Below are 11,627 nucleotides of genomic sequence, written 5' to 3' on the forward strand. Positions count from 1 at the left end.
AAAAGCACTAGGGAACCTAGAGGAGACTGAGGGAATACATTACCAGAGTCTAAGGAGTAGGGGTGAAATGTACTTTGAAATCTTTACCAAGGTATTCTCAAAACTTACCCAAAGTCTGACACAGCTGTCCAGTGAACCGCGATGGACAAATACAAACAAAAGATGACTGGCCGGTGAAGCACGTCCCACCATTTGTACAGGGGCTCGAGAAACAAAAATCTGAAACTTTTCAACAAGAGACAAAAAATGTTCAAACAAAAGCTCAAGAGTTACGATTATCACAATTTTACAGGCTACAGCGAGAAAAATCTCGTCCTCAGGTTCAATGCCTAAGCCCAGGAGGTTTCTGTTGTAGCTCCAACACTGTTTGCCAACATTGTGGACGCAAATTAAAAGCAAAAGCAAATAATAAAAACAACTTTTTTACCAGTGGATGGAGTAACTGTATCTGGTGGGGCTGGGGTTTCACAGTGTGTTCCGATGAAACTGGTCGGGCAAGAACAGAAAAATGAACCCCTCGGACCGGTGTAACATAAGCCACCGTTGGAGCACGTGCTTGCAGTACAGGAAGCTAAATGAAATAAAAGATCAAAAAACAAAACACAGAACACAGTTGAGTAAAACAGACAAGCCATTCACAAGAGAACTCAACTCGACGCCTCAAAGAATTTCATTTAAAAACTCAAGTATAAAAAATAAATCCCTACAAATTATGTGGTTGACTTTTGTCAATGTTTGCATAAGCAATTTGTAAATGACCAAGAGGATTTCAATTAAAAATATTCCTCTGGGTATTGTTATAAAAGCAAGCTTTTTAGTAATCATAAAATGACTTTGTGGTAGTATATGCTGTCTTGGGAGTTTGATTCCCATAATTAACTTTAAATGTGTATTCCTTTTTTTTTTTAAAACACCCACCTGATATTTCTATTCCATAAACTTAAATTGACAAACCATGAGCAGACATGGCGTGCTTTGGTCACCCAAGCTCTGGTGTTGTATTCAGCCGAGTGTGAGTTTGAATCCCGGTCATGACACTTATGCCCATGAGCAAGGCACCTAACCATAATTGCTTTGTAAAACAAAGTTGGGAAGGTAGTGCATTTAACTCCGCCAGCCAGGCTCCTAGTAAATATTACTCATGCCTATCCTTATGGACTGTGAAGGGGTAACCCAGTACAGCTCCAGAAGTAGGAAGCAAAATGGCCCTGCTGGCAGTTGGTTTGGGGTCGATAGCTGTCAGCCTTGTGATATTAGGCAAACTTTTGTTAAAAAAATGTGTGTAACAACAGGGGTCACTAACCAACTCTTATAGAAATTCCTAAATACAGACCTTCAAAAGAAAGGAACAAATGAAAAGAAAGACAAACATTTTTTCTAAACTTACGAGAGCTAGAATCATATTGTGAGGATCGTTCACACCGTGTTCCATCGAAATCAGGCGGGCAAGAGCAGTAATAAGCACCCAGTGGTCCTGTGAAACACGTCGCTCCATTGGCACAGGGGTTTGGATAGCATGGAACTAGCACTAAACAGAGGGGGGAAACCAATGAAAAGGCAGAATATTTGTAAGGGGTGTCATAATATAGTATAGTATAGTATAGTTGATATGCTAAGATATTCTTGAGTTATCGCTCAGACAATGATTCCAAGGGCATACACACACCCACGCACACATCTGTGTTGCAGTCACTGTGTGACTGGACATTCCTATAGATGTATTATAATCGTATTCTTTAATACTGAGAATAAGTTGAAAATGTAAGTCCACAAAGTGTTTCAATTCCCTAGATTATGTGGACTTACTTTGGTCTCAGGTCCACATTTCGCATTTCATGTAGCATTAAAGGCAGTGGACACTTGGTAATTACTCAAAATAATTATTAGCATAAAAACCTACTTGGTTACGCGTAATGGGGAGAGGTTGGTAGTATAAAACATTGTGAGAAACGGCTCCCTCTGAAGTAAATTTCAGGTAGTTTTCAAGAAAGAAGTAATTTTTACAAGTTTTATTTCAAGACCTCAAGTCGGGAGAAAATAACGGGAAAACCCAACCTTGTTTCTGCACGTTTCGCCGTGTCATGACATGTGTTTAAAATAAATCCGTAATTCTCGACAACGAGAATTGATAATTGTTTTAATGATTTTTCGAAAAGTAAAGCACTTCAAGGAATAACATTTCAAGAAAAGTCTTTCACCAGTACCTTCTGTATACCCTGTAAGTTATTTGTAAATCTGTGAACTTTTTTGTTTTTCTGTGCTGAAAGTGGAATGGCTTTAAACATCGATAGGAAATTTGCATTCCTGAGTAATTAATATCTTGTAGGCCTAAACCTAGACCATGTTGGACTCCCCCGTTCCTCCTAGGACTAGCCTGTTTTGAACTTTTGTTGAGGGTGTAAACTCCTTGAATATTAGGCCTAATCTTGTTATAAAATGATAAAGGATGGAAGGTTCTCTTTAAACAATTGAGCAAAACACTTTTTATTTATTTTCTTCTACACATGATTTTTAAAGGCACGTGACACCTTTGAAGGCGTTGGTCATTGTCAAAGACTAGTATTCTCACTTGATGTATTCCAACATGCATAAAATAACGAAACTGTGAAAATGAAGGCTCAATTGGTCATTGGAAGTTGCAGGAGAATAATGGAAGAAAAACACCCTTGTTGCACAAATTGTTTGCTTTCAGCTGCAACATAAGAGGTTTCAGGCCCGAAGTCTTTTAATATTTTGAGTGAGAAATTTTTCAACAACTACGTTACTTCAGTCAGGGAGCCGTTTCTCACAATGCCAGTGCCTTTAAGTGTAGGCAATCAAAACGATGGTCAATACTACCAAGGATCTTTGACTCAGTCTCTTGTCCTGTTAAAAGACTTAGACTTCAAGAAGGTTTCAATTATGAAATGTTGAGTTTCTATGCTGCGGATTTTATGGTAAGAACCAAATCGTTTCAAAAAGGCCTACCATCCCAAACACAGAATATTCTTCAGTGATTTTGAGAATTGAGTCTTTATTGACAAAATAAAATTGCAACGGTACTCATGTCTTTTTAACGCATGTTTAATGCAGTGCGCCGAGTTTGTTTTTAAAACAGGTCACGTGACGCACAGAGTGCAATGAGTCTATTCTGTAATGTTTCTTTATAAAGTTTAATAATTAAAAGTATACCATGCTGCCTGCGCAGTTAGATTTCAACCTTGCACACTTGGATTAACCTTGGATCAACCTTGCACACTTGGATTTCACACATTAGGGAGTCGTCGAGCCACAAGCTTCATGAATGACGTGACCTTTCACAAGTTACTCATTGTTGAGCACAATACTCAAAAAGACTCTAAATCTTTGGCAATGTTTTGATTAAGAGTTTTCCTCATTATTTAGGGCCTACTGTTTATTGTAAAGCAGTTGAGGTCATCATACCAATTAAAAAATGGTTTTGGCGGTACAGCGTGTGCAATACTAATTGGTGTACAACTCAAATTCCATCAACTACTTTTTTCTTCTTCACCTTGCGACTTAAAGGCAGTGGACACTATTGGTAATTGTCAAAGACTAGCCTTCACAGTTGGTGTATCTCAACATAGGCCTATGCCTAAAATAACAAACCTGTGAAAATTTGAGCTCAATCGGTCATCGAAGTTGCGAGATAATAATGAAAGAAAAAATACCCTTGTCTCACGAAGTTGTGTGCATTTAGATAATTGATTTCGAGACCTCAAGTTCTAAACTTGAGGTCTCAAAATCAAATTTGTGGAAAATTACTTCTTTCTCGAAAACTATGGCACTACAGAGGGAGCCGTTTCTCACAATGTTTTATACCATCAACCTCTCCCCATTACTCATCACCAAGAAAGGTTTTAAGCTAATAATTATTTTGAGTAATTTAGTGTCCACTGCCTTTAAAAGGGAAAGGAAACTAAGTAATTGAGGGACATCAGAGTCGGCCACACAAAAAAGTTGGGCTGACTTTTTAACAATAAAAGGTTTATCGCCAATAGCAAACAAAATATCAAACACACACACACAAACACAAAGATATAGGCTATGCGTATAGGCTATGCACGACAAAAATTACATACATCGCATAGCAAACTGCTCCATATGCCTTCCCACAAAGCATTGCGGTTCTGAAACACGATAAACCTTATTGAATGAATTGATTGAATAATATTATCGTAGCGTCATACGTTATCGACCCTCATATGTTTTCGGTCCCCAACTTTGATTCCCGTTTACCAAGAAATTGTGCAAGCTGCACCGGTGACAGAAGCTATGCAGTTTACTCACTGTCCGTATTTTCATCAGGCTTAATCATGCTGAGAATAAAGTTTCCTATCGTTGGTTATGCTCAAATATTTATAAAATGATTGATTTTTTGTACTAATCACTAGTGCATTATTATGCCAACATTCAAATGAGTCAAAGAAACATCATACAACCTCGAAAGTTCAAAACAAAATTACTATCTGCTAGATTGAGTTTCATTCTGCTTTAGTCACTAGATGGATCACGTGAGGTGGTTACTATTTGGGATTCTATGGTGTGCAAATGTGGGGAAAATATTAAAATATTTTAAGTGAAAATTACAACAATTTTTTGTTGTTGATTTACTGTATACTTTAATAAATTCCGGTAAGCGTAATAAATATTAAGTCTACATAAAAGAGAAAATTTCATAGATTGGTTTCTTATCTCCGGAAATCAAACATTACTGGTCTTAAATGGGGGGAAAAGGATTGTTATGAAGTGTGAGTGCATCAAGGGGGGTGGGGTGTTTTACTTTCATACCTTATGATATCTCTGGATTCTAATATATTAGCCATAATGCCTTAGGACAAAAATGTAATTAAATTTGTTAAGTAGTAATTGAATAATATATTTGATTTATTTTGCACGCCATACTAGCTTCTGAATATTCAATAAAATACCAACCAATGAAAGGTGTGAAAACATATGACGTTGCTCCAATAATGTCGTGCATGCATAAGCACTGTTAATGGCGGACTGTCTCTCGCAACGTAAAACCAAAACTTAAAAAATTTCAACACACCATGAAGTGAAATGGTTATTGTTAAATGATTTGATGATTTGAAGAAAACAAAATTAGTTTTTGATTGTGAACAATTTTCCTGTTATCCTACTGAAAACACATGATGACACCAGGATATATACCGTATTTAGTTAACGATTGATGCGTTGTTATCTTTTCATTCTGTGGAGAGGGTGTTCATATTCTTATTTTATGATCGTGGCACTGAATATTTCCCTAACAATTTTGTGGTCTTTGTCTGCACAGGGCCCAATTTCATAGAGCTGCTAAGCACAAAAATTTGCTCAGCATGAAATTTCTTCCTTGATAAAAACAGGTTTACCAACCAAATTTCCATCTGATTTTCAGGATAAGCAAACAAAAGCTGGCCTGAGTACCAGTAACAAGCACTATGCAACAAATGGAAATTTGGCTGGTAATCCTGTTTTTATCGGGGATATTTGCTTAGCAAATTTTTGTGCTTAGAAGCTCTATGAAATTGGGGCCATATCTATTATTATTGCAGTGCTTGCCATCTTGGCTTGCTGAAAATGACATCGCGGCAAAAGCCTCTAAGCCCGATTTGTTCGTCTTTACTCACTGTCATCTTCAAATGTTTCACAATGATCTCCGGAGTACTTGCTTGGACATATACAAATATAGGAACTGGCTCCTGTGTAGCAAGTTCCTCCATTAAGGCATGGATCTGGTGAACAGTAAGCATCGGCTGTAACAAATGAGAAAAGTAAGCAAGAATTACACACGCGCTCAAAAAAAATAATATGTCAAACTTTTGACACAAACATTTTTGAGAAAGTCCTTTTCCGGACAGACTCTAGGGGGCGCTTGTTTGGCTTGCGGTACACACACACACACACATGACGGTTTTTGCATAGCCCCGGACACGATTGCATGTGCAGGGGAGTCCGGAGCGGACAGTATTGCATGGCGGACACAATTGCATCTGACACCGGCACGCATGCAGGATTACACATTCATGATCCAATATTTATAAGGTTTTCATTCTGTATGCAAATAGTGTTAAAATTGTAAAAACGTGTCAACACTTTAGTACCCATGTAGCCACAAGACCCTCTAAAACCAACCTTATTACCTCCCCACACACTATTCAGAAGCCGCTTGTCAACGACCCTCTGAAACCTTTCTATTTTATTCCGAACATAAATGTTTATTGATTTGAATTGAATGGATCACCGAGCTTACCATTTGCTGCGAGTGCGATGACGGTGGCTAAAAGAACGCCTAAAATCCGAAGGTACGTCATTGTTGTCTGGATGTGGGAAAGAGAAAATAAATACAGGTTTAGTGTGTTAGCAATGGTTTGGAGAAAGGGTGTAGACAAAATGGTGGTGGTTGAAAATAAGGCATCTTTAATTTGCTCTCTTATGGGGCTACAATAGGGCCTAACAAATGACAAAGGTTGTCTCTAAGTTCAACATGAATTTATTGAAAGATGCCCGTACAGGCATGTACCCAATGCTGGTTCTTGTACCATTAAGGATTTTAAAACTACTATCTTTTGTCGAATGATATATTAACTTTTCCACGCCTCTATTTACTATTGATCTTCGGCCTCCCTCGTTAAGACGGCTTTTGTGAGTCACGGGGTGTTTTCCAACTAATGTCATCTCAACTAATGTCATCTTAACACACAACGGTCATATATTTTCCTTATCTGTGTTTGTCTAAACTCTCTCAAACTTAAAATTCCAGCTCATCTCAAGTCAATCGATCAATCAGTCAGTCAGTCAATCAATCAATCACTCAGAGGGAATTTATATAGCGCCAAAATCAACCAAAGCTGTTCTCCCCAAAACAAAAGAGACCAACCTTTTGAATAAAACAAAATAAGCAGTAGGCTATATATTCTGAATCTTGAGAAGAAATTCTTTCGGATCTGAAACGTTGTTTAATATTCTAACTTTGTTTGCTGCATAGGCCTAATAGACATCTATCATTTGGATTTTGAAGACACTTTATCTCAGTATTTTATGATATTTAGGCAACGAAAAACATAATCTTTTAACGTAGGTTTTACCCGGCCATTTTTTTAATGAAATTTACGACCAATTGAAAGTGTTACTGCTGGCTTTTAAGAAATTAAATGAATCTTTCGGTGTAATGAAATAGAATGATCTTATTTCGACAATGCTAAACTGGTGAAATTGAATTACTCCTTTTGACTGTAAAATGCAGACTTAACGGATTCATTTTCAAATTGAATGAATCTGGTGTCAACATGAATGGGTTTTTGTTTAAATTGGCCGGGGAAACCTATACATGTATATATATAACATTATAAATATAATTTGCTTTTGTATTGAATGTCTAAAAATTGAAATAGAACAATGACTTAAACAAATCCGAATTGCAAAAAACAAAATCATGTGTGCCGAAACTCAATGCATTAAAGGAACACGTTGCCTTGGATCGGACGAGTTGGTCTATAAAAAAGCGTTTGTAACCGTTTGTTATAAAATGCATATGTGGTTTTCCTTTTACTGTGCGAACAAACACGGTCGGCCATTTATGGGAGTCCAAAATTTGACTCCTATAAATGGCCGACCGTGTTAGTCGACGAGGTAAAAGGAAAACCGTGAAATTTCGAGGCATGTTTGTGTGGATCATTGTATTCTACTTTTACAGCATCTTTCTACCCATTTTTATGCATATTATAACAAACGCTTTTCAAAGACCAACTCGACCGATCCAAGGCAACGTGTTCCTTTAATAGCTAACACAGAAAGTTAATGGCCCGACATTTCGACCCTTGCAGAGTTGTTTTCGAAAAGACTGCTTGAAACACGCGTCAGGCCATTAACTATAACAAAAAAAAATTGAGAGAAAACAAATTTGGTTCGTGCCTTATTCTCTAGAGCGTGCACTGTCATTCAAATAATTATAAATTATTCTGTTTCATTTTTTTAATACAAAAACAATCATATTTCAACCCGAGCAGACAAAGATGATAACAACAGTCAAAAAAGAGCAAGCCATTTGTAACTTTTGCTTATTATCTCTACCGCTAGTTATTGTTAGCATAGAAAACTGTTAGGAATAATGTTGATCATTGCTTTCACAACGGTCCGATACTACTGTATTATGTTGATCTTTACATGCATGTATCTATCGTTATTGCTCAGAGCTTATACGATACCACAAAATGCATAATTTAATTCTAAATTTATGATGTGAGAAAAAAGGCCGAAAACGGAACTGCACAGGAAATAGTGCCAGGTGTTTCAGAATTAAAGCTAACCACACATTGTGCAATAACACTCAGTTTAGGAATGACAAGAATTGATTCACAAAAGTACTACTGCAACACACAATGAGAGATAATTGGGATTTCTGTTTAATGTCCGTTTACTTCTTCGAAACAGCAAAAAAAATATATACTGACCATTGTGCTGAAATATAGCAATATATTTGGATAACTTTCCGTATGGCGCCACCACTTTTTCACTCATTTTTAGAAAAAGGGATATCTCATTGAGGTAAACTATGTACTATATTATTTCATATCGAATGAAAAAGTGGTGGCGCCATACGGAAACTTTTCCAATCATACCATCTTTAGAAATGAAATCGCTAGATACTTGGTCTAAATTTGATATAATATGCGTAGAAATAAAATGTTTCCCCTTAAAAAAGCAAGATTAAGAACTTATCTTTGAAAAAAACTGTTTTATTGGTAATGCTCGTTTGTTACTTTATCTTGTTTGTAACAATTGATTTTTTGTACAAATAATCTCAAACAAGCGATAAGGTTTTTTGTGTGTCTTTTGGATCTTGCCACCACTTTCTTCATTATTTTTTTTTTACAAAAAAGAACATCTCATTTTAGTTATTTAATTGGGTCTGTTTTATATCATAACGAATGAAAAAGTGGTGGCAGGATACGGGAACCCGTCCAGCACGGTGTATACTTTATAGGCTCTACTTTCCGGAGTCATTTGACAAAAATCCACATTCGCAGCGGGTACCACATCAATATATGAAATAATTTATGGAAAGTCAAGCCCAAGTCTTGTATTTATGCATGCTTGTATTACTTTTTTAACAGCCATTGAAGGATGAGTACACTCCTAACCTTCTCAAATTCGAATTAAAACTCTGAAGCAATAATCCCTCTTCCAGGTACAAAAAAAAACATTTTGAAATGTAGATAACTTCTGTGGCACCAGTATCTGTTAGCACTACAAAATCAAGTTCACAAAGAAAATGCATGGGTAACAATGATCGCTTACCTGTGTACTGTTTCCAATAATATATTTTCCTTTTCCCTGTACAGTTCCAGAGAGATGTAACTAACGTTGTTAATAAAGTTAGTTCTATCAGACCAGCTGATAACAAATGTTCCAGCAAGTGGGAATATTCCAAATTGATTCTGTAACTCGTACTCCTTGAAGTTGCGTAAATACTTCGTCAGTCTAAAATGAAACACCCTGTATGAGCACTCTATGAATCACTCGATGGCAAATCGAACAATAATAATGGAGAACGATCATACGTGCGCAGACACAAATGCATTGGCATGTACTTTTGCTTTCACGGGCCAGTGCCTCTAGCTATGCGGCCTAACAAAGACGATTGTGTTTTGCATATCAGTGCGATAACGGTATTCTTGGACGGACTGTGGGGGTAACAAAGGATGGTTCCCAAATATGGGTTGTGGGTGACAGGCTGAATAAAGGGCCCCACCTGAACGGGGTGACGTCACTCCAAAGTTGCCCTTACAGTAAATACAGATTAGTTGCTTGTAAATGTAAACACGCTACATGCAAATGTAAAGAAACAACTACCAGTTTCAAAAGCCAATGCAGACAATGTAGATCTACTTCGTTGGAGCCGACAGCAGAAATGAGGGGGGAGCGGAAACACGCACCAACCCGTGGGGTGGCGTGACCATGATGCAACTTGTTTGTAGCGGAGACTATTCTGAAGCCGGGGACGAGGCTAAAGTAAAGATGGTCAAGTGCATTTATAAGTGGATATACAAAAATTGGTTTGTTTGTTTGATTTTTACTATTTTCTTGGGGGGGGGGTCGGAGATCAGAACGGATCTCGGGAGGAATTCCAAGAGGTCTTGGTTCGTCCTTGGCACTGGCCTGGTCAAGGATAGAAAATAAGATTTGTGTAAAGAAATTCACTCGTTTTGAAGGGCTTTTTGTGGTTGACATCCGAAGTTCACAATTACAACCCCCATGTTTCAATGAGGTGCTAAAACTCCAAAAAATCCACCCTTAACGACAACAACAACAACTAATCGCTCATGAATTATTCACAATAACTTACACCTCTTATAAGAATTATAGTCAAACCCCTTCATTATAAAGTAACACACTTGTTCTGTGATCCTCCCCGAAAATTCGATTATTAGTTGAAATCAGTGTGTTTTGAAAAATTTAAACATTTAGAACCAATTAAAAAACATACAAATAAAATTAAATAAATCGGTTGATCATTAGAGTACACCCACAATGGTTCTAGACGGTTCACATATTTTATTTTAGAGTTGCAATGTACCGTTATATTGATTACACACTTGGATACAGTTCTTAGGAACAAACTCTACCTGGCAAGTAGATACACACATGGTGTTACCGCAAACCAAATATATAATGGGAACGTTGATAAAAAGCCGTACACTTCAGCGATTTGATAACATTACATACAAATCTTCCGGTCACTATTTGTGCTACTGCTGAATACTGTGACAATGAGTATACCAACATTGTGGTTTGTTTGTTACAACAAACAGAAATTGATAGAGAAAGGAAATTCATGCAGTAATTAGAAAATGATGGGTATGGATTACACATGGGCAATTAAGCAACAGTGCATAACGTGTATGCGTACTGTGGCAATTTGTAGTTGCGTATACTGATATGCGTAGATTTCTACCTTATAAAAGAGGATGTCTAATATGTTTTATTAGTATTTCAGTCGCACAGTCTTCAAGAAATATACCTTAAGAATAATCTGTGAAAGATTCATTAAAAAGGCTTGGCTCAATTTTCAGAAAACAGTGAATGACGATAAGGCATTAAATTCTTGCTTTTTGTTTGTTTTTGTGGTGTTTGTGTTTTAAGGCGCGCGCTTTTTGGAATAGATCTATACTATCACTAGCGAAAACAAACTGCATAAACAATTTTCGATCTTACAACTTGTACTCCAAATAAGATTGTGAATGCTTATATATTAAAGGTATTGTGTATGATTGGTAGAGCTGACCAAATAGTTACATTCGTTTTGCTAAGATAAACCGTATGCGTCAGGAGAAATTAGGGGAAAACATGCACATAAACACATTGTCCTTAACGCTATTGCAAGTAACTGAATTCAGCAGTTGTATTTTTAAAAGTTTTTCCGATACAATTTTCGTGAATATGATTTAAATGTCAGAGGGGAAAGCATAAATCCACATGGTGTTACCGCAAACTAAATATATTGATACTTCACCTACAATGCCTCAACAACCAATGATTTTTACAATGTTGTGTAATACATTTTAGAAATTTGAACATCAATAAACCAGTTTTTATTGGATATTGGGGCATTGCATTGTGAG

At 36.9% G+C, this 11,627-nt stretch overlaps 1 protein-coding gene across 3 annotated transcripts in view; it reads right to left on the bottom strand.

Annotated features, from left to right (window-relative positions):
* LOC117290879 (fibropellin-1-like) overlaps positions 1 to 10,018 on the bottom strand; it is a 44,590-nt gene extending 34,572 nt beyond the window's left edge. Inside the window, exons 1-6 of one of the 3 annotated variants that reach the window (XM_033772440.1) lie at positions 9,304 to 10,018; positions 6,257 to 6,323; positions 5,634 to 5,759; positions 1,388 to 1,528; positions 428 to 571; positions 109 to 225 (exon numbers count right to left, since the gene is read on the bottom strand). In XM_033772440.1, coding sequence (XP_033628331.1) covers positions 109 to 225; positions 428 to 571; positions 1,388 to 1,528; positions 5,634 to 5,759; positions 6,257 to 6,317 — 589 coding nt within the window. In that variant the 5' untranslated portion in view covers positions 6,318 to 6,323; positions 9,304 to 10,018. The remainder of the gene's footprint in view (positions 1 to 108; positions 226 to 427; positions 572 to 1,387; positions 1,529 to 5,633; positions 5,760 to 6,256; positions 6,324 to 9,303) is intronic. The other 2 variants (XM_033772454.1, XM_033772447.1) reach the window with 2 other exon arrangements.
* Positions 10,019 to 11,627: the final 1,609 nt, after the last annotated feature.

The sequence above is a fragment of the Asterias rubens genome, chromosome 1, assembly GCF_902459465.1.
Source record: "Asterias rubens chromosome 1, eAstRub1.3, whole genome shotgun sequence".
Lineage (NCBI taxonomy): Eukaryota > Metazoa > Echinodermata > Asteroidea > Forcipulatida > Asteriidae > Asterias > Asterias rubens.